At 36.9% G+C, this 24130-nt stretch overlaps 1 protein-coding gene across 3 annotated transcripts in view; it reads left to right on the forward strand.

Moving 5' to 3' along the window:
• The window catches only part of MME (membrane metalloendopeptidase), a 96412-nt gene extending 72806 nt beyond the window's left edge, over nt 1-23606 (forward strand). For all 3 annotated transcript variants that reach the window (XM_008142213.3, XM_028146482.2, XM_054713660.1), the window contains exons 17-23: nt 2269-2327; nt 8532-8651; nt 10104-10237; nt 10351-10416; nt 12921-13016; nt 13365-13441; nt 21767-23606. In XM_008142213.3, the coding sequence (XP_008140435.1) occupies nt 2269-2327; nt 8532-8651; nt 10104-10237; nt 10351-10416; nt 12921-13016; nt 13365-13441; nt 21767-21866 (652 nt within the window). In that variant the 3' untranslated portion in view covers nt 21867-23606. The remainder of the gene's footprint in view (nt 1-2268; nt 2328-8531; nt 8652-10103; nt 10238-10350; nt 10417-12920; nt 13017-13364; nt 13442-21766) is intronic.
• Nucleotides 23607-24130: the final 524 nt, after the last annotated feature.

Consider the following 24130-nt stretch of genomic DNA (forward strand, 5'->3'; position numbering starts at 1 on the left):
CTGTCTAAAATATTAGTTTCATATGTCTAGTTCCTTTCCTCTGTGATGTAATTATTTTTTTTAAATGTTTGGGTTGGACCTTTTGTATTTCAATATTAGCATTGTGCCTGAACCCAGAACCAAATAATTTGCGTAGTATTTGCGATTACCCATAAAAGCCCATGCAGAGTACACTATCACTACATCTGCATCATTGAGTAACAGAACCTTAAAACAGCTGAGACCTGGAAACATGTTAACTTTTATAACAAAATAAGTATAAGCTGTTTTTGCATAAAACCTACTGACATATCTGCTATCAAAGTGTTGAGGACACGTCAGAGATACTATTCTAAAGTTACCACCAGAATGAGCACATTTTTCATACAACTTAGAATCATATTTGAACCTGAGTCATGATAACTGTGTGACATATATATATATACACACACGCATAGTAGACCTAATCCATCACTTTTCCTGATCATGATTTTTATTCATATAAATATTTCATAATATTTTTTGGTCACACAAACAAAATCTACTTGTGTTATATAGTTTCTGATCTCTTGGTTTTAATCTGCCCTCCCTGTGTTTACATATACATGTTTTTTGTGGTGAGTCACCACAGATCATGTGGGAAGCAAGAAGAGTTTAATTAAAATAAATAAGATTAGGTGACTGTAATCATCAACCTTTAAGAAATTAAAGTATTGATGACTCAGCTGCAATTAAATTAGGGAGGACTGATATGTCAGTCACAGAAAGCATCCTGTTTGAAAATGTTTTTTTTCTCTGTTTAAAACACCACCATCAAAGTAAAGAAGGAACACCTTGATCAACCATCCCCCCTCCCACACTCTCCATCTTCAAACTTACTTCCTTCCTACAGAAAAATTCACAGAAATGTTATCTGGATTTTTAAAAATCCCAAATCCTTCATATAAATATCTTAGTCATGTTATTGGAGATAAAACCCATACTTAATTATAATTTATCAGACACTTGTTATATCTGACCCTCCCACGGTTATTTTTAAGAGAGCAAAATGGGACTCACATCTGATCTCCCACCATAGTTACAGAAATTGTAGCTAAAATGCTGACTTGGGCAGCTGACTTTGTACTGCTCACCTCACAAAGCAGGGTCTGGAAACAGTTCTGATTTAACCTCATTGTACTAATTACTGTAAGCTCCTTGCATGAGTAGGATAATAATTGCTATACTAATTGTTGTCCGGAAAGTGGAATAACTGCAATGAAGTTGTTTTAAGTGTTTGCATGTGTGCTGACATTTAAGAGGTTAATCTGAAGTTAATCAGTGTCCATTTTTCAATTAGTGCATAAGGATGTATACTAGTCTATTACTAGACTAATATATTAAACTAATTAGTTTATTAAGATGGGAATAATACTCCAGGAGCACAAAAGTACTTGAATATAATTATGATTATTGATATGCAATCTTTGTAACATATGTATGGAAAGACAAGGGAACATTGGTATCTATCCTTTAGCTTAACACTATCCTTGAATTACTGTCTGAGAGCCATTTTTTCCATTTTCTAATTCAGTCTCTTTTTAAAAATTTTTTAATGTTACCATTAGTACAGGAGTCCCCCTTCCTCCCTCCCTTTGCCCACCTCCACCCTCCCCCAACTGCCCCTTCCTAGGCCCTTACTGAATTACTGTTTCCATGGGGTATGCATATATATTCATTAGCTATTTCCTTCAACTTCTTTATCCAGTCACCCCACCCACTTCATCAACTAAACTAGAGTCTTCTGAATTGAGATGTATTTTATAAGAGCTGTAGATTCAGAGCCTAAGTCATGCTATACACAGATAGACAAATCTATTTAAGAGCCACCTGGATTTCATTTTACAGTCATCATACAAAAATAAACGTTTGCTCAGTTAACTGGAATGTCTCTTTTTAAAAAATAATTTTAAACAGGAATGAATCGGAGGCACATTACCTCTTCATGTACTGTCAACTGCTCCAAAATTGTTGGCCATCGTTACCTGGTATCAAGAACATAAAGTTAAATGCACTTTAACATAACCTTAATCCATTGCAATTTCTGAAGAGATACATTTCATGCAGACCTGGATATATTCTGATTTTTCAAGTAGAAATACTTTCAAATGAGCTTTCTCACCTAGTGAGCTAATTTTTAATTTGTTGATCATATTTCGTCTGGGAATGGTAACAATCCTTTTATTGTGTTGAGCAGATTGAATCAGACAATGCAGTGTCATTTATAACATCTCATCATGTTTTCCATAGGTGGATAAGCGGACCAGCTGTAGTCAATGCATTTTATTCTTCAGGCAGAAATCAGATAGGTAAGATCTGTTCCTAAATAATGCTTTATTATCTCTTTATTGTTTTCAACCTGTAATGAATTGCATGACTAATTTGTAATACTACCCATAAAAGCATAGCTGAGGCTGAGTTACTGATTTATTGAATATACTCTGAAAGTAATTTTATTTATGTATCTCTTTTCATGATAGTTGCAAATTTTAAATCAGGACAAATCATATGAAGTAGTTTTTTAAAGCAATACTCACATTTTTAGTAAATGGTTTATTTCTAAGTACTTTTATTTTTTAAAGCACCTTATGTCTCTATAAAATTAGATTGACTTAAAGACTTCCTAGATATCAGCATCTTAAAGTGGTTCAAGGGTCCAAAAACAACATTTTAAGAGATTTCATTTTCCTGGCAATTCTGTATTCTGGCTTTGGTGGAAATGGTCCTGTTCCGTATCATCTTTTTTTTCTAGAAGACTCCATGGGGCTCAAGAAAAGAAAAAGAGTTGAAAAGTCAATTATATTAGGCTGAACCATATGAAATTATACTTACCCACTTTTGACTAAAGAGAAAAAAATTTCACACTAATATTAAGGTGGCAAAAAATGTGTATAGAAATTAATACATGAGTAAAATGACATATTGAATAATTAAATGGCTTAATATAACAAAGATACATTTTTTTTCTCTTCCTGGGAAGACCTTGACATCTCTAAGCTTTCTCATTAGTATCCCATAAATGGGTTCATTTTCCCCTAAGGGTTTCTAGTGTGTAGAAAGGCACCCAACTAATTCAACAGTAGCAGGGGTCTTCTAAACAGTACAGCCAGCTTCTCCAGGTGTACTCTGTGCAGGGTTTTAAGTGTGGTCAAGAACCAAGAGGGAGACAACTCCAGCATTACCCTAAACTATCTCAGAGTCTGCCCTAAGCATCATTTTTCTTGAATTCTGTTACTGATTAGATTAGAAATGATGAAAGATCCTGTAAGATTTTTACCATTGGTTAAAAAATAAACTTTCAAAGAAATTGGACACCTTATTTTATTATAAAGTTTGATTATACCTTTCCTCATTGCTTTTAAACCTAGAAAGAGTTAAATTAAGAAGTTACCGACATTTTCTTTTGTATTTTTATGGTTTTTATTTTTTGAGTTAATCTTTCACCCAGCTGGAATTTATTTTGGTATGTGACATGCAAATGATTTATAATCAGAAAAGTTTGTCTTTATATAACATGTAGATAATAAGTAAGGCATGTGCACCAGGTTAAAATCAATTAGCTCAAAGTCTTTTCTAGGCTCATACACATCCCAGCTAGTGGAATGATTACCTAAACTCAGACCAGAGCCCGTTTAATGATCAACTCGGAACCTGTCTATCCTTTGTAATGTTGTCCTAGAAACCATTGAAACCTTTTCTTAGAAGTGCTTTTATTGCTAAGGAGTCTTTACTTTGAAGAACTCTTTTTTAAAAATTTATATTTTTATTGATTTAAGAGAGGAAAGGAGAGAGAGAGAAAGATAGAAACATCAATGATGAGATAGAATCATTGATCGGCTGCCTCCTGCACACCTCACTCTGGGGATGGAGCCCACAGCCCAGGCATGTGCCCTGAATGGGAATGAACCGTGACCTCCTGGTTCATAGGCTGATGCTCAGCCACTGAGCCACGCCGGCCCGGCATGAAGACCTCTCTTTGATGCTCAGTAATTCTGTCATTGTAACATCTAGTTCATTCTAGACTTGGCCTTAAATGGGATAAATAACCTTTAATGGAATCCCAAGGCAAAGTAAGGCAGCCTGGATTTTGGTTCTGCGTTAGGGCAGACTAAGGGATATAGCTTCATTGTAATCCAACTCTGGAAGGGCCCTGGATCCTCTCAGACCTAGTGCTGAGTCATGCCAATGAGCAGAGCCAGTCAGACTCTCCATAAGACCTCACTGGTCTGCAGCTCTCCCTCTAGGGCATGTCCACATAGGTCACGCCCAGACATATCCTTGTTTGGCTCTGAGTTACCCCATATTTCTGGAGCTGACTCAAAATTGGTCCACATCAGAGATTCTCTTATCAGAGAAGACTTGGGAATGTTCCCATTTTGTATTTAATGCCCTCAAACCAAACAAGCACCCAGCTAAAAGGAAAAGAGGGTAAAAGTGGCCTAACATTTCACAAAGTAGACCATTAACCTCTAAATAATCAAAAATTGGCTGCAATACCCAATCTTAATATATAAGAAAGACATTTTTTTAAGATTCTTAAGATAAATTCGTCTGAAGGAAATACCAAATTTAAAAAAAATGTTAACTTCTTTTCAAACGCTTGTCTGCTAATAATAGCAGTTCAAAGAAAGGGAAAGTGTCATTTGAGAGGAGAAATCTTTGATATGAAACGTTTTCTCTTTTGACAATTCATTGAAATCTTCAAAGTGGGGATTGTCTTAACTAAAAATAATTGAAGGTCCTGATCTCCCTCTTACTTCTTGATAAAAGCGTGTGTGTGTGTGTGTGTGTGTGTGTGTGTGTGTATGTAAATACACAAATATATAATGTTTGCAGCATTGTCTTCATGGATTTGGTATCAGGTGCATTATAGAATTAGAATTGGTATAAAATAACATGTGTGTCATAGATGACCCTTCCACCTTCACACAAATACCCCAATTAAATTGCATACAATATCTCATGGGATTGATTTTGTTATGTTATGGTAAAAAAAAAAATAACATGTTTTATTATCATACAGGGAGTTATTCATAGTAATAATTTCTCCTTTTTAATTCAGTTGCCACCTTTTGTCATAACTCATACATGTAGGCTACATTCCAATTTTTATGCATCCCACCAATTCACATCAACTAAAAAATAGTCATCTTCCATAGCAGCAAAGTACACTGCAAGTATTTAATTCACTCACTGGTTTCTATTCCTTGCATATTTGCTCCATGGATCTCTGGAAACCTTTCCTGCTGTCAAATATTTCCCTGTAAATTCTAGGCACTATTCAATCATCTTATTAAACCTTAAAATCTTATCCAAGGAAATGATCATGTCAGAAGGGAATACTTCTGCATTCTCCTTTTTCATTAACAATCAATTTTTTTTAAACTTTAGGAAATCTGTAGATTATTTATATTTAGTTTATCCAGCCTGGGTGGTCTATGACTATCTTGAGATAAGAAAGTTTTCTAAAGTTGTTTCATTCATTCTTAGGAGTCTTATTTTCAGACTTGAAAATTAAGAGTAAATATTTCCAAATATTTAATATGAAAAGAATTTAATTTTTATACCCAAAATTGATTTTACCTAATTGCAATCTTGAGCTTTATATCAAAGATTCTAAAATTAAATTGTTTGCACACTTAAAAACATGAACCAGGGAAGTGAGGGGGAAGGAGCAGGGAGAAGCCTAGTCTTTTGTTTCATGGACTAATGACTTATTTAATTAACTAGCTTGTTGACATCCATAAAATATGCACAACTAAGCAGTTGGTTATTATGAAGAGTTGTGAAGTCTCCTACTAAGAGTGATAAGGCTAATGGCAAAAAGCCTCATCATAGAGGTTTAGCTGACAGAGAAAAAGGAGAAATCATCATTTGCAAAGCTGAACTTGAAGACTAGTATTTAGTAATGAGCCATAAAAATCTTATCACTCGCCTGAAGAATGGCATATTAGGGTATAATTAAAGCAGTAGGATCTTTACAGATAACGTTTAGTCTTGCTAGCACGTTTCATAAGAGCATTTATATAATGGGTGGATTTTAATCAGAGTACATAGTGTGGGAGATAATGTTCACTTTAAGTTAATAAAGTACTGCACGTAATTTTTATACTTTAAGCTAAAAGTTATTTCTTGGTACTGTTGATAGCTCAGGCAGCCACATATGAGGTATAACTTTCATCAAAATTCACCAAGGACAAAAGTATTTTTGTTGTTGTTACTTGGTCATATTGATGCTATAGCAACTTTGCAGATTTTTTTAGATGTCTGGGGAGCACATAGATTGCCCAGTGTATTTTAAAAGTCTCTGTAAATATCTAATATTTAGCCCTGAAACACACACAAACCTATGTTATATTCACCCCAATATTTGCTACTTGGTGTTGACTAGATATTAAATTTTTTAAGGTCAGGGCACTTCTTATGTGCTCCTGGTATCCCACATTGTGATGGCCCGGGGCTTTGCAAGCAAATAGATATTATACTAATGATATTTTTTGTTCCAGAACATAATGTTTCAGTTATTCAGTGGATACTAGAGTTTTCAAACATGAAAAATAAAGTTACTAAATTATGAGCATTGTGAACCAAAGGGAGTTGCATGAGGGAGGCGGGCAAGTAGGAGAGAGCTGTGGAGCCAGATCAGGCAAAAGAGTTGGCGTTTCCTTAGAGAGCTGTAAGCCGTCCAAGGTTTTTTAGCAAGGAAGTGGTAATGAGTCAAGTTGCACTTCAATCTGCTGCAGGATAGATTAGATTTAGGATACATTATAGGTGGGTGAGACAGGAAGTGGTAAGAGCAATTAGGAAATTAATTCTAAGGCAAGGAATGAGAGTGTGAACGAGGATGGTGTGGGTAAGGCTGATAGGAGAAAAACAGAAGAGCCGCTTCTAGAAGGGAGGTGGATGATCCATTCTTTTTTCTTTTCTTTTCTTTTTTCTTTCTTTTCTTTTCTTTTCTTTTCTTTTCTTTTCTTTTCTTTTCTTTTCTTTTCTCTTTTCTTTTCTTTTCTTTTCTTGATTTCAGAGAGGAAGGGAGAGAAAGAGAGAGATAGAAACATCAACAATGAGAGAGAATCATCGATTGGCTGCCTCCTGCATGCCCCCTACTGGGGATTGAGCCTGCAACCTGGACATATGCCCTAACTGGGAATCGAACCAGTGACCTCTTGGTTCCTGAGTTGATGATCATCTGCTGAGCCACACCCAGCTGGGCTGCATGATCCATTCTTTCTTTTTTTTTTCTTTTTTTAATGATCCATTCTTTTACTAAGTAGACTGTGTAAGATTTTATTAAAGAAAGGAGGCATCTGAGATAAGTAGAAAATGTTCACTTTGGGTGAATTAGACCCTTCAAATGCCATGAATAGAAACAGTAAAGTCAAAAGAGGGATGACTTACAGGGGGGAATGAGGAGTTTGATGTTTGACACATGAAATTTAAACAATAAGTCATCTAAGTGTAGAAAGTTAACAAGTTAATGTAGATGTCAGAGTAGACCTATAAAAATTGTTATTTACTAAAGTCTTTAGGACACCGTAGTAAATTTATTTATTCATTTATTTATCACTAGAGGCCTGCTGCATGAATTTGTGCATGGGTGGGGTCCCTCGGCCTGGCCAGCGAGATCAGGGCCAATCAGGGCCATCTCATCCAATCCCACCCAGTCCTGATCGGGGGCCATCAGGGCCGGCCAGGGGGAGGGACCGCAGGAGGTTGGCCGGCCACAGGAGGTTGTGAGTGTCTGCCCCCTGGTGTCATTGCACATCATAGCGATCGGTTGACTGGTTATAATGGTCGCTTAAGTTTTTATATATATAGATGGTTATTAATTTGTTCAACACCTTTTCTAAGCACCTAGAATTTTCCAGGCACTATTCTTGTTTTAAGTGCTGGAGATAGTGAACTGAAAAAAAACTCAATTCAAAAACAAACACAAATCTCTGCTCTCCAAGGGCTAATAGTTGAGTTGTTGGGAGGTAGGAGGTGGGCCGTAAAGAAAAAGAACAACAATTATAAATAAGGAAATACACAGTCATAGATTTCTTGATGAAAGTAAAATACAAGTATGCGGTTGGAGATACCTTCCATTGAGTGGCTCTATTTATTTAGTAAGCTATTAAAGATGGATAAAATGTTAGAGATAACATTAAAAGTAAAGTTGTGATATTAAGTAACTATTTCCCCCAAATATTTACAGTGGGGAAAAGACCTTCTGATTGAAGATGGTAATTTCCCCTTGCTCTAAACTCCTTTTGGCAGAAAACAATCTTACTAGAGACTGTCAAGTAGATTATAGTTCTAAATCGCAGATTATTGGTGTCATTCTGGGATGAACTCTTTGTTATCATCAATAATGAAAGACTTGCATGTGTTTCTATCACAAAAGATTTTTGTATGTAATTAATTGAAACAGGACATACTAGAAAACAGTTTAGCAGGCAAGAAGCCAACTCTAGACCTGTCATCCCAAAATAAAGCCACAAGTAATCCTTAACCATCTTCTTACCTTGTAGTCTTCCCGGCTGGCATCCTGCAGCCCCCCTTTTTCAGCGCCCAGCAGTCTAAGTCGTTGAACTACGGGGGTATCGGCATGGTGATAGGACATGAAATTACCCATGGCTTCGATGACAGTGGTAAAGTGCACTTGACATTCCTTTGGCGGAGATATATCCTTAGAAACCTGATTAAGAGCTATTATAATTTAGCAATACAAAAATAACATTCATCCATGTATCACTGGCTTAATAATCACCATACTTTTATCGTTCCTTTTAAATTGTTGCTTAAGAAGATAAGAAATTTCTAGTAGTGAGGTAAGCCCTGATGGAATAAAGCAAATATTCACATTGAGAAAACACTGATGATAATATTTAGTCTTATTTTATGAGTTTTTATGTCTTAGTTCTCCAGACTTTTAGAGGGCAAAGTCCACGTCTTAAAATAAGATATAAAGAATTAAACGTTAAGGTGCCCAAAAGCCATAAGAGTCTTAAGCCACTTGTGGTGTGTGACTTCTTTTTCTTTTTCGTCTTAACCTACTACCTAGGTTAGGCCTTGCAAACAGTGGGCACTTAAATATTTACACAATACAAAATGGTGTTTTGATTGGCAAAATAGATTTAGAGTTTCAGTGAAACTGAGAAGAAAAGTAGTAAAGTCAGGAGATATGTAAAGAGGTGATAATTGAAGCTATGACAAATATTGTTTTGCAAGGAGAAAGAAAATAGAAAGAGAACAATAACGAGAAAATAATTACACCTTAACTAGACCTTCAGAGATGCAGGGAAAGAATAGGAGATGTGAAGGGCACAACTTTGAAAAGGACTTACTAAGTGTCTGTTAACTCAATGAACTATATGGTAGTCTTCACAGGTAGAAACTAATACTATTTCCATTTATTAATGGGGAAAAATAGAGACACATAAAAGGCTCACTTAAAGTCACCAAGCTAGAAATCGGTGGAACGAGGATGTGAGTTCAGATAGTTTGTATTCATAGCCCTTTTCTTACTACATCATGGATAACTATTAAAAAGATGATAAAACTCAGTGGTAAATCAAATGACATCGATAAATATATCTCAAAAAAGGAAAAGATTGATGTATTTAGGGTTAGCAGGAAAGCTCCAGGAGGAAAGGTGACTTTTTCTTTGTGCTTGAAGTAGAGGGCAACTGAGTTCACCATATGTCACGAGAGTTTGAGGTATGAAATGAATGCCAGAAAGAAAATATTGACCTTTCAAAATCTCAAAATACCAAATGAAACAGACATGGTTTCTGTAGAAACCATCTAACAGATATAAGGCATTATTTCAGGAATGCTTATCTGGTGGCCTCAGCTGAGATCTTAAGAGCCAGGTCGGTGAACTATCTGAATTAATAGTAAGGCACATCAGCAAACAAAATCCTGGCAGTCCAGATGTCATCAACTCTGAATGAGAAAGAATAACAGTTCCTCTCATTATGTGTTCAATTTAATGTCCTCTCACACAGTGGTATTTCAGTTCTGGCACTTTGAATTAAAAATATCTTATTGTAATTTTTGATGTAATGAGTTCTCATTGTACTTGAATCAATATATTCTAGGCAGAAATTTTAACAAGGATGGAGACCTTGTTGACTGGTGGACACAACAGTCTGCAAATAATTTCAAAGACCAATCCGAATGCATGGTGTACCAGTACGGAAACTTCTCCTGGGACCTAGCAGGTGGACAGCATGTATGTCATCAGCATTCTCTTGAAAAGTTTCAGATATATCCAATCTTAAGTGAATTACTGATGCTTTTTAACAATCAGAATATAGTTAAGGGTCTTTTTTTTTTTTTTAACAGATCAATGGAATTAATACTCTGGGAGAAAACATTGCTGATAACGGAGGTATTGGCCAAGCATACAGAGTGAGTAATATTTTTCCCATTTTAGTGGTTGGAGTGTATATTTATCATATTCATTCATTCATTCACTCATCAAAGCCTTTTGCAAAAGACACATAATGTAAGCAACAAAAGATTAAAATGGAAAATATAAGGAGAAAGGGGATGGTAAATATGCTAACCAGCAGGGGCAATGCAGTTAGTTGCGATTGAGCTGAACACACGAAGCTGAGAAGAAACATGAAGCATTATATCAACAGAAATAAGGAGATAGGCAAGTCCACAGCGGAGGCAACCTTTCTCTAAGAAATAATCCCCGAAATAAATTTATGACAAAAGAGGCCCCATAAAAAGAATTATTTCAGAATCATTGATCAATGTACCAAACAGGACCTTCAGTTTCACAACAGGTGAAGAAATGTTGAGGAACTATAATCAGCATAAGCCACAGTTCATTTACAATGATACAGTGAAGGACTAAGTGGTACGGTTTCAGCATGTGGCCTTTTAGTCATCCAAACTATTATGACCAGTTCGTTGACAAATGAACTGTGGGTTAAAGAAGAGGAGGAGAGGCTCGGTAGTTGGATCAGGAAAGAAGAGGAAGCACCAGAACTATGTGGGAGAGAAGACAGGGGGGCCTGTGACTTGGCAGTGAACACGGACGGATTATCAGAGTGTCAGACTTGGGAGATTACACTGACAGCAAAGCTTCCTAAAAATGAATCCCTGTCAAGTCCTGAGAGATGGTAAATGGCTGCTGCTTTGAATGCTTGGTAGTTTTTCTTTTACTGGATGCCAGACATTGGGCATTTTACATTCTTGAGAGCTGAATATTTTTGCTTTCCTATATTTTTTAGCTTTATTCTAAGACACAGTTAAATTCCTCAGAAATGGTCTGGTCGTCCTGAAGACGATTATTCTCCACTGCTGAGGCGAGACCCTACTGTGTGAATCTTGAGGTCTTTCATTTTTGTTAGGTGTGCATACCAGACGTTTTTATCGCTAATCCTTGGCCATGGTTCCTCACTAGCATTGGGTAGTTTGCTCACATGCATACCCACATACTCAGGTGACTATTCGAGAGGGCTATCTCATTCGAGAGGGCTATCTCATCACTTGAGATCCTCTATCCATGCAGTTTTCTCTTCTTCAGTGCCCTGTCCTTGGTATCCCTGAATATTTTGTCCTCAGCTATAGGAGTCCCTTGGACTCTGATGGGTTTTCCTTTCTCTATGTTGTAGCCTGGAAACACTGAAGGCAATAAGCTGGAGCAATCTTAGGGCTCATCTATTTGTTCACCATCTCAGAGAGATTACTCCCCCCTTTCCCAGTGTCCAGTGTAATGCAAGCCATTGTTTCATATGTCTTGTCCATCATTTGATTGTTTCAGTGGGAGTGTTGTTTAACCAGTCCCTGTCACTCCATCTTGTCTGGAAGAGGAAGGCATCAGTCTTCTTAATACTCCTATAGTTATTCTTATATACTGCCAGATTAAGAATCACTGATTTAAAAATCCAGTCAAAGTCTGGGTTGATGGTACTTCCATGGAGATGCTCATCTAGAATAAGTACAGAATTATAATGCAGCAAAAAAAAATTTTGTGCAAATATTTTATTATGTACAAAATTATAATATCTAATGCTCTGTCCCCTACTAGATTGTGAACTCCCTAAGAAAGAGCAGTCTCAAGTATCCCCCATTTACCCAGCATTTTTACTTAGTAGAGATTCAATAAAACTATGATAATGGCAAGTAGAAAGAAATGAAATATATCTCCTGCTTATCTAATTGGTCACTTTCCTTTGTAATAAATTGGAAATGACTCATCTCAAAAATTTAGTTGTCAATTCCTTTCTTAAAGTATATTTAAGCAGAAGAACACTACATTTTTCAATAGTTTTCATAAATCCTCTTGACTTGAGATCACTTTTTGACATTCAAATAACCTAAGTTCCTTTTTCCTAATGTAACCAAAGTTCACTTTGTTTTGTCCTGTCTTCAAGGAGCCAAAATAATTGCTCATTCTTATTTTTAGAGTCATAGAATATTAGGCCTCTAATGGATCTTAAGAGAATCCCTTGACTTTTGGCAAGAATCACCCAAACAAATCTGCTATGAGTATATTTTGCTAAGAGTAGTAACTAAGCTAAATATAGCAATTACAGACTCTCTTGGAAATCCATTCTTCCAACTAGCTGGATTTATTCATCTACCAGTAGAATAACATTTACATAAGCTTTTCATTGCTTATTTAAGTCATCGATTGATAACTGACATTTGTTGATCATTTGACGTGTGCTGGACTCTTCTCATTTGTTAATCATTATCTTGTTCTTTTCAAAGCATTTGTAAATGAATTCGAGTTTTCTTTCTAATCCATGAAATAGTTGTAGGTTGCCATATCTAAGTATATTATGATGATTCTGATACAAAAAGTTAAATACTTGTTACATGGTCTTTTGCATAGATTTACATATAAATTTGTAAATGATAAACATCATATTTCTGTTTCACTAACTGCCTAGGCCTATCAAAAGTATGTTAAAAAGAATGGTGAAGAAAAATTACTTCCTGGACTTGACCTAAATCACAAACAACTCTTCTTTTTGAACTTTGCTCAGGTATGCTACCTTTCTTGATTGATAGATATGAAAATTATTTTGAGTTATAATTTTATAGTAAGTTAGATAATGCATGCTGAGTTTTCTTGATTTAATCAATTGTGGCAGGTCATTTGACTTGACTAAATTTTGTTGTGTATAACAGACTGTCAGATTATATTAATGATAATTATGCTCCTGGTTGCCTATCATTGAACAGTATTTAAAGAGTAAATGGTTGAGGAATGCAGAATTCCAATTTAATTTTTGCAGTAGGAAGTTTGCTTTTTTCTCAGCCTGCCCAAACAAGTAAGCAGTATCCTTGATTAAACCTAAGCACAAAATTTCCTTTTTCTATTCCTATCCTAGGTGTGGTGTGGGACCTACAGGCCGGAGTATGCAGTCAACTCCATTAAAACAGATGTCCACAGTCCAGGCAATTTCAGGTACATGGGTTTGAACAGCAGCCAAGGTGCTCTAATATTGGCTCCATTAGTTCTGAGTTTGGAAATCGGCCTTTTCTAACTCTGAATCTATAAAATTTGGAAATCCAGTGTTGTTGTTTTCTTCTCTTTTGAGGGTTACAGATAGGATCAACAGAGCACATCAGGTAAATGTCATGTTTACGCAAGCATAGCCTTCACTGCTCTTATCCTCAGAATATGCGTGACCTAGGTTCAGTGCTTGATGGATTCCAATAAAGATGTCACCTCAGAACAGTGGCTCTATTTAAAGGTAGCGCAAGACATTTCTAAAAGGCTGTGAAAGGTTCAGGCCTAGGACCCATGAGTAGCTATGCCAAAGAAAGATTTCCATTCAGCATAAAGGGAAACTTGCCAGTAATTAGAGCTTGTATGTCATGGAATAAAGTTATCTCCAAAGCTCCAGGAGAGAGTACCTTGAAGCAGAGGTCTGAGAACAACCTGTCAAGGATGATGGATTAAAATGCTCTTCATGGTGGAAGAATGAGTTAGAAGATATCTAAAGCCCTCAAATCAGAAAATCTATGAGAACATTGGATTGAAAGAGAATCACTCTGACCAACATTTGAATGTTAAAGCCTAGATCCTATCTAGCTGTTTTAGGACTAAATTCCTAATGCTATCCCTTCCCCAGGGACTTCAACCCTTGTGATCAGCAACAACTTTTCTCAGGCAAGACTATCTGAAAAATAAATTTAAAGTTTTGTAGGGTGATTGGAAAACAGTCTGAAAACAAAAGAGAACTAATGGGCTGAATTTTAAAAGCGCTTCCTAAATAAACATGAACATAGTGCCCATATCATTCACTTCTAGGGAAAGACCACATTCAAATATGAAACAATAAAATACCACATTTAAAAACTCATGTTGTTCTAGTATGATCATTAGCAGCAGCAGCATTTATATTTGCCTTAACATTTCTTTCAAAATTCATTCACTCAACAACTGTTTATTGTATGTTCATTTTGTGTATAATCCAAGCTAAATTTAGTCTTGCTAAAATATCCAAATTAACTGCTCTTTAGGTAACCAGCAACAAAAGTCACTGGATCAATTGACATTATGTTTTGTCCAAGTAACTTTTAGTTTCAATTTTTAAAAGTTGTCTTTTTTCTTCCGAAGTCTTTGGAAGTTAAGATGTCAGGATCTTATAATTGCTCTCTGAGGATAACAGAGAGCAGTTATAAGATCACGCAAACTACTAATCACCATAACAATCAGATTTCGAAGTTCTGCCACACATATCCCCATGACCTAAAGCATCTATATATATAAAAGCTTAAGCGACTGGTCGACCAGTAGCTATGATGTGCGCTGACCACCAGGGGCAGATGCTCCAACCTGTAGGTTAGCTTGCCATTGGGATCTGGCCAATCAGGACTGGGCGAGGCGAGCCAGTCACACCCTGGAGCCCTCCCATGGTCTCTCCCCAGTGCACTGGTGGGGTCTCTCAGCCTGGCCTGGCCTGTGCCCTCTCGCAATTCAGGACCCCTCAGGGGATGTCAGAGAGTCAGTTTCGGCCTGATCCCTGCAGGCCAGGCTGAGGGACCCCACTGTTGCATGATTCTGTGCACTGGGCCTCTAGTATATCCATAAAAACCTAAGTAAATTTAAGTAACATTATTGTAATACCTGGTACATCTGGAGTCCTTGGAGAAAGGGGACTGCAAATTAATAATTTGATAGCTCAATTTTGTGTCTTGAGTATTAACATTTTTATCTTAACCACTGGGTTAAAAACTTCTCTGTTTAAAATATATTTTCTACCTTCCTGCCTTATTAACACAATATCCTGAACAAAACTGTGTGTATTTTTTCTTGATGACACAGACTATTGTTATGACTAATAGTTATGGTTTCACTGTTTATTAGTTTAGTGAAGTCCTCCAAAGCTAGCGTGTGGGGAGCTATTTATTCCTACACTAAAGCCACTAATGGTGTTGCTTTTCGACTTTTCATTTTGGCTCTTTACTAGTGTTTTTCTGTTTGTTCCTTCCCTAATTCTCTTTCCTGTTACTCCATTGCCTGCTTTTGGCCGTCCCATACCTCCATTCTGATTAGCTCCGAAAACATCCTTTAGCTTGTATGCTAAAAAGTGAACATAACCTTTGAAGTAAGAAACACTTGAATTCCAACCATGTCTCTGCCATTTACAAACTGTTACTTAACCTCTGGGTCTCAATTTCTTAATATATAAAGTGAGGATTAAATTATGAGAGTTGCTAGGAGGATTAATGTTAATGTTTCTGAAGTGCCTACTTCATATTTGTGTTTGAAAACTGGTACTAGGATTGGTTTTAAGTAAGAAAGGTATGAGCAGAATAAGAATTCCTGTGAATAAAGCATATGGACTTTGCAACATTCCACGTTTCCTGACAGTCAAGTACTTTCTGTTGTTCATTTCTTATGTCTGGATAGCTCAACATGTTAATCACTGATTGCTGGTTAAGTGACATGTAGGTAAATATGTAACTTTTCTACCACCAGTTATAAACTGAAAATAGTTTTAATATAATTAGCTGTAGAATTTTATATTTGTAAAAATATGTATTTAGTATAAATACATAAAATTATTTGCGACTTTCATTTTCTTTTTTCTGACCCAAAAGATGTCTCTGTGACTATTTTTCATTCATAATAAGAGAAGTATGTGTTGTTGTTTTTTAAAGGGTAAATGGAATGCCAACCTTTTGTCAAGGAAGTTATTTTCTCTGGAGGTAAAGGGATTTCCTTGGCAAAAGGTTGAGGTTACATTTAGTTTTGGAAACAGGCTGCTTCCTGGCTGTACAAAGTAAAACATATTTTTAAAGAACCTTGAAAACTAAGAGACATGGAATTGCTATTGAAAGATTGTGTATAGTGGTTTATGTAGAAATGTTTGAAATATAAGAGGTTTTGTACTCTTATGCTTATACAGTCACAGTATGAAAAAAAAAGGTGAATTATACTTGATATAGAGCTGAATCTATAAAATCATTTGTTAGGTCTAAGCTAAACTTGTTCTATTCTTTCTAACTAAAGTCTTATGTACTTTTAAATGAGCTTCTAAACTATTTGTATTTAAAACAAAAACATTTCCCCTTGATATTCTAGAATTTGCAATTTAATTACTTCTTTCAGTCACTTCAGGGAAGAGTTGTTATGATAATATTTACTACATAAGCTGTAAATGTGTTTCTAAAGTTATTTAGATGGAATATTCCTACATAATATAGAAGATATGGTAATATTTTCAAAGCAAGTCAAAATAGACCAAATGATACCTGTGTTGTATTCTACCTAAATAGTAATGGTACTAATTTAGATACTTAGATTGCTTGATATTATTTTTCTAGTCATAAAAAAAAAAACTTCAGAGAACAAAACTAACTAATAAAGCAAGAAATATTTTCCACAACTTTCTTACTAATTCTTTTGAAAGAATATCCTTTCTAGTGTTTTATGCAGACACTAGAGGCCTGGTGCATGGATTCGTGCACCAGTGGGGTCCCTTGGCCTGGCCTGCAGGATCTGGTTGAAATTGGCTCTTTGACATCCCCCAAGGGGTCCTGGATTGTGAGGGGGCACAGGCCAGGCCCAGAGACCCCACCAGTGTATGATTGGGGCTGGGGAGGGACGTGGGAGGTTGGTCTGCCGGGGAGGGACCGCAGGAGGGCTCCAGGGCGTGTCCAGCCCATCTGGCTCAGTCCCAATCAGCCAGACCCCAGCAGCAAGCTAACTTACTGGTCAGAGTGTCTGCTCCCTGGTGGTCAGTGCATGTCATAGCAAGCAGTTGAGCCGTCTTAGCATATCATTAGCATATTACGCTTTGATTTGTTGAATGAACGACCGGATGACCGGACACTTAGCATATTAGGCTTTTATTATATAGGATTTTCAAGCACCATGGCTATTTTGTTCCTTATGATTCCATGATTTAGCATGCTTAAGCTAAACCCTCTTTGAAATACTGAGGTTTTCTCCATCTATCTTAAATAATAGCATTGGTTTCTGATATTTTGTAAATATCGGTGTGGATTTCATTGAGCCTTGTTGAATTCCCATTAGTAATGATTAAATCTTCAGCCCTTACCTCAGAATCTCTTTACTTCTTTATCAATTTATAGTGGAATACATGCTGATCAATGTGACCCTACTTTAAAAGAATTATGAACATTAGTTAATGGCAAAGATTGAATAGTTTATTCATGAATGAAGCTAGTTAATCTTGTAGTCAAGTCATTCATTTAAAAGAAGTAATAAAAAATTGTCAGTGGACCCATTAATTGCAAAAAGCTCATTTAAATTTAGTAATTTAAAAATCCAGTTAATTGCAGGCAGGAGTAGTTAGATAAGTTGTAAGATACAAAGTCCATTCTTGGTCAAGTGATGTTCAACTCTATATATCTTAGATGTTATTTTTGTTTTTATGCTTTTCAGTTTTATTAGGATATAGTGATATACATCACTATATAATTTAAGGCATACAGAATGATTGCTTGATTTACATATATTATGAAATTATTACCACAATAGGATCAGCTAACATCTATAATTGCTTGTAGCTTTTGACCACCTTCTTCCAATTCCCCCTCTCCCCATCCTCCCATCTGTAGATGTTTTTAATATAAGTGATTATTTGCCAAGAGAATAAACAGCAGTGGAATAATAAAATAGTTTATGCAATAAAGTAAACATTTCAAGTAAATCACTTGAGAAATAATAAGAGCCTTTATTACATTCTGTTATTATAAACAAAAAGTACATAGTTTTCTTATAGCATGAAATTATGTAAGTAGTCTATGTAATATTAATTCGATGTGATCACACGCTCAGAGATGGGATTTGTTTTTTATTAATAATGTATCCACTTTTTGAAATAAAGTACTTATGTCATCCACTCAGAGATTTGATGTTATAAACAATCAAGTAGTAACTAGAATCCCAGGAAAGTAAATGAAACTGAGGTATGTTGTTGACCCAATTATTCAGAATCAAATTATCTAAGTGAAGCCTTTGGCTAGAAAGAGAGGAGGTGGAATGGAGGCTGAGAGCTGAGTGTGCGTTGGGTTGACTGTTGTTGCTAGTGATGTTCTGTGAACACCTTCCTGTTTTGCAGTGTGGTTCTTTCCTTTTAATTTCCTTAATGCTTTTAAGGGAAATGTAGAAGAAGTCATAGGTTTGGACTCAAGTACTTGTCCCATATGATTATATCTAAGACACAATCCTTTGAAAATAATACTTATTTTTTATTTTATTTTTTATATTGATCTTCACCCAAAGAATGAAGATTTTTTTTTTCCATTGAGAGAGAGTGGAAGGGAGGGGGGAAGAGAGAGAGAGAGAAATATCGATGTGAGAGAGACACATCGCTTGGTTGCCTCCTGCTTGAACCCCGACCAGGGCTGGATATTGAACCTGCAACCGAAGTACGTGCTCTTGACTGGGGAATCCATGACCCTTCAGTCCATGGGCCAACACTTTAACCACTTAGCCAAAGCGGCCAGGGCTGAAAAAATATTTCATAAAATAAAGACAAAAAAGAGCTGCTCTTCCAGTCAGAGACTCTCAGGTGCTTCTCTGTCGGTTCACCCAGAAGCTTGTGGGGCAGTCAGCCACCATGATGACTGTTCCCCAGCCAGGGATAGGGCTTCCTAAAGTGGGAAGGGGATGGGATTAAAATCCGGGGTGGGGACTATCTGGACCTCGGGCCGAATACGGCTCACAAAATCATTTGGTCTGGCCCTGCCAGGGCATTAGGGGTGAGTTAATTAAATATTTGACCAAATATAGCAGGCTAATTTTTAAGTTGATAATTTTGTGTGGCCCGCAAATGATGTTACCAATATCCAAATGGCCCTTGACAGAAAACAGGTTCCCCACCCCATGCAGTAAATGAATCAAAGCTCTCTCCATGAGCCTAGAACGTAGACTAAGGACCTGTATAAATCCCTGATGTCTAAATCCTTTCATTCCTTCATATACAATCATTTTTGACGATGTATCAAGTGAATTTGTTCTGAACTTTCAGATGTCAGGAATGACACACTTTTATTATGGTTACTTTTATATCAAATTAATTCAAGCTCTGAGCTCCCACTGTACGCCAGGAGGTGAGACATTTAATTTCAGTAGTTTTCAGTGTACTCCTTTCTGGGGCTATACAGGAATCTAAAGGCATCACGTGAGCCGAGAAAGTAGGGAAGAGCTTCCACCCTTCTGTGCTCTTACAGTCCGAGGGGCTCCATCTGAAGTCAGGTGGCTCTGTCTCCTTCCAATGGTCATGGGCAAGGGTCACAAGAGCCACCACTATTGATGTTCAAGTCACCCGACAGCCACACACCATCCTATCAGGGCCCTGCTCAGAGTGGAGGCATATCCTGTTATTCATACCACCCACCGTTACTGGCCCCTCCTCAGGCTCGTGGCAGTGGGCCAGCCTTCTCTCTCTCAAGTGGACTAATAGATGTCAGTTCCCCAGCTCTAGCTTCCATCCGTTCTCGACCCCCACCCCCATACCAGGAGGATTCCTCCCTGAAGTTTACATCCTCCCTGAAGGCTAGGGAGTTGTGTTGGGGGATTGAGAGACAGTTGATGGGGTCATGAGTGACACATTAGGAAGTCAGACTTTGAGAAATGTGATATAGGTCTTTCTTTCCTAGAATGGGGATAGGGAAATGCTTTCTTTCCATCCCAGTTGGTCTATAACAGCGAGCAGACAACAAAAATACTAAGCAGTGTTTTTCTTCATAATGCCCTATTACTCCCACATGTAACTGCCATGATCAGGTGACAGGCTCATTCATCCAGTGCGTATTGAGTCCTGCCATATGCATGCAGTGTGCCAGGCTTTGGGGTGCAGCAGGAGCAAGGGAGACAATCTTTTGCCCTCACAGAGATTACAGTGGAGTGGGTATGTCAGGGAGTAAAGAACAAATAACTGTAAATTGTGATAAGCTCTGTGATAGGGCTAACACAGGGAGGGGGATCCAGAAGGGACAGTATTTGAAGAAAGCCTTGGAGGGGGTGTGGTTTGCAGAGGCCGGAAGGCCGAGAAGGAGTTAACCGAATAGTCACTGGGGAGGAACTTTCCAGGAAGTGGGCTCTGCAGGAGCAGCGAGTCCTGGAGAGGGAAGGAGCTTGGCCATTGTAAGGAATGGAAAGTAGGTCCGTGTCATCCCCATGAGGAACAGGAAGGGAAATGTACCACGAGGAGGCAGGGATGGTAGGCTGGAACCATAAGGATTGGAGACCATGGTGAGGAGGTTGAATTTCCTTCAACCCCTGGAAGGTTTTAAGTAAGGGAATTCTGGAATTTGATCTATATTTTAAAGATCACTCTGTGTGCCAAGTGGAGAGTGGGTTAGAGGGGGCAGACATGCTCATAGTTATACATGTTAATTAATACATCTGTGTGTGGAGATCTCAGTGGATTAAAAAGTACTCTCAGGTCATTTGCTGCTAGCCTTCCCACAACTCCAGTCTGCTCTCCTCTTTCCAACCCAAGGTGGGTGTGGCCATGGTCTCCGTGGGCAGAGAAGGGAAGGAGCGGTTTCTGGGTTGATGGGAAAACATCACCCATGCATCACTGTACTGACCTGTCTCTCCCCTCAGATGCTGCTTGGTGCCGATGATAAGGGTGGACCCTGTTGTTTTGCCCATCAGGATCAGAGATAAGAAGAGCTTGGCATTTTGCCAGCCCTTTCCAGTTATTCAGGCTGCATCCAGTTTCTGATATTTATGGAGTTCTTTTGGAATGATAGATAATAATTGTTGCCTTCCTTATTAAATCAACTAATATCTGTTTAAAGTCTATTATATTTAAGTTACCATGTGAGCCCTTTCAAAGTACTATCATGAAAAGTCATGATTTTATTCTTTGACCAAACTCTCCTTATATTAACTACAATTCCAAATATGAATTATGCACTTATGGTACAAATGTGTATAGAATGTTTATAAATTAATTCCCCGTGAGAACCTTAAAATCCAAGTACTATTATTATATGCATTTTACAGAAAAGGAAACTCAGGCGCAGAGAGGCTAAATAAATAACTCATAACCAAGATTCAAACCATACCGTCTGTCTTCAACATCTGTTCCCTTAACTCCTATACTTTGTTACCTCTCCATTTAAAAATTCTGTTAATGAGAAGAACGGACTCATTCTACCAGTTTTTTGGGTGTTTTTTTTTTTTAAACTAAATTCTAAATTCACTCACTTGGCCTAATAGAGAAATGCTATCACCCTCCCACATGGTATGGACATGAGTATAAAATGCTGATGGTGACTTTCATTTGTTTCACAGGATCATTGGGACTTTGCAGAACTCCCCTGAGTTTGCAGAAGCCTTTCATTGCCTCAAGAATTCATACATGAATCCAGAAAAGAAATGCCGGGTGTGGTGATCTTCAAAAGAAGCATTGTAGCCCTCGGCTAGACTCGTCAACACCACAGAAATGGGCACCTCTATCCAAGAGACTGGGCCATAGAGCTCACTGCTATTACACATGGATACCTAACAGAGATGAGAACATCATAATAAAATGAAGTTAGGTTATTCTGGAAAAGGGTGGAGGGACGAGGGCGCCCGTTGTCTATCAAATCAATCACTTCTCACTGTGTAAATAATGCTTAATCTCTAAAAATAGTATTGAAACCGTTCACTTCTGTTTCTCCTGTGATCTGCCAGTGTGATGTTGTCTCTTGAAGAGTGTTAACCATTATTAGAGAAGGATTTCTAATCCAAGGAAGAAGAGAAAAAATTGAAGAATACGATTGGCACCTAACACACATCAGTGACCTGGGAGTGAAAAACACATTGTCAAAGTACTTATTTGTATTTATATTTGCAACATTTATGCTCCTTCAAATCTCTTCCAAAGAATTCTTATACATATTGGGGCCTTGGGACTTACGTAGTTTCAAACTAACTTTTCCAGTCATCAGTTATGCATTCTGAGATCATTTTACATTTTATTTTAAGTACTTAGGGCTAAAATGAAATGTCTAAAACTGTGTTTTGTTGTACCTGTTTTGACTGATAACAATATTCTTGAGGTTTCTTGCAATTTTCTAAGCAATTCCTTGTTCTCTCTATCTCTCTCTGTCTTTCTCTCAAAACTTGGTCTTTTTAAGAAATTTGTAGCAATGTATAAATAATTTTTATATTTAATTGTTGACTACATTTATGACTAAGTAATTGTTATTATATGTAATCATTGACTATTGAAGTTTCAGACCAAGATAAATAGTTATGAACCAAGATCTGTAAAGCGATGTACAGATGAACATTTGAGACTTTTTAAACTTATCAATCATATTGATGAAAAGCTTTAAGTACACACTTTGGCTTAAACATTGCCATTGGACAGTTGTCTAAAGATATATAAGACTTGTGGTTTACAAGCAGGATTTTCCAAATTCAACCTGTCCCTTAGGTGGCTGGAATGAAAGGGCAAACCCGCATCTATGTAGCTCCACATCTCCTTAGCCTTTCAGATTTGTTACCTGATGGAAATATTTTGATAATAAATTGAGATTGTGAATCCACTGCTCACTACGGTTGTTGCGGCCGCCATTTCGCTCTGCCAAGTGCATTTTTGACTAGAGGGGCTTCCGCACCTCTGTCTCCATCAGACCTGCTTCTAAATTTCCAACTTGCATAGAGTTCTGGGAGGGGGCTGTTTAGTCTCTGATAGGAGCACAATCTTTTTTGAGGCTTTGACGTTCTTTTCCTATCCTGTTCACGACTTTAGTTCCTTTCATTACTTGATTAACATTTTGCAAAACAGGTGCACTTCCCAAAATCTTTATTTTTCCTAACAAAACATGAAACAGAATTGCGTGTTTTTCCTGCTTCTTGAAAAGTGTTATTGAAATATAACTTATATACAAACATTTCACAAAGCATTAGTGTGCAGCTCAATGAACTTTCCCCAACTGAACACAGCCCTGTAAGTAACCAAACATTACCAGCCACCAAGAAACCCCTTCGCCCACCCGTCACTTCACTCCTCCAAGGACAGCTGCTGCCCTGACTTCTAATGTTACACATTGGTTTTGCTGTTTTTGTCTCTTACGTAAATAGAATCAACCAGCATGTATTCTTTTGTGCCTGGCTTCTCTCATTCAGCATTACATTTGTGAGATTCACCTGTATTTTTACATTTGTTTGTGGCTCCTTCATTCTCATTGCTGAATGATATTTTAGTGTGTGACTATACTACAAGTCATCCATGCACCTGAGAAGTTTCCAGTTGGGGCTAGTATGAACATGCTTACATATCACCATCTTAAAATATATATATAAATATATATATATATATATATATATATATATATACTTTAAAATATATATATACATAAGTTAAAATATATATATACTTTAAAAATACATATATATACTTTATATATATACTTTAAAATATATATATATATACTTTATATATATAAAAAAGTACATATATATACTTTAAAATATATATATATACTTTAAAAAATATATATAAATAAAATATATATATACACATATGTGTATATGTATATGTATATATAGTTTTATTGATTTCAGAGAGGAAAGGAGAGAGGGAGAGAGACATCAATGATGAGAAATAATCATCGACCGACTGTCTTCTGCACACACCACACTGGGGATCGAGCCCACAAGCCC

This window comes from Eptesicus fuscus, chromosome 3 (assembly GCF_027574615.1).
Source record: "Eptesicus fuscus isolate TK198812 chromosome 3, DD_ASM_mEF_20220401, whole genome shotgun sequence".
NCBI classification, from domain to species: domain Eukaryota; kingdom Metazoa; phylum Chordata; class Mammalia; order Chiroptera; family Vespertilionidae; genus Eptesicus; species Eptesicus fuscus.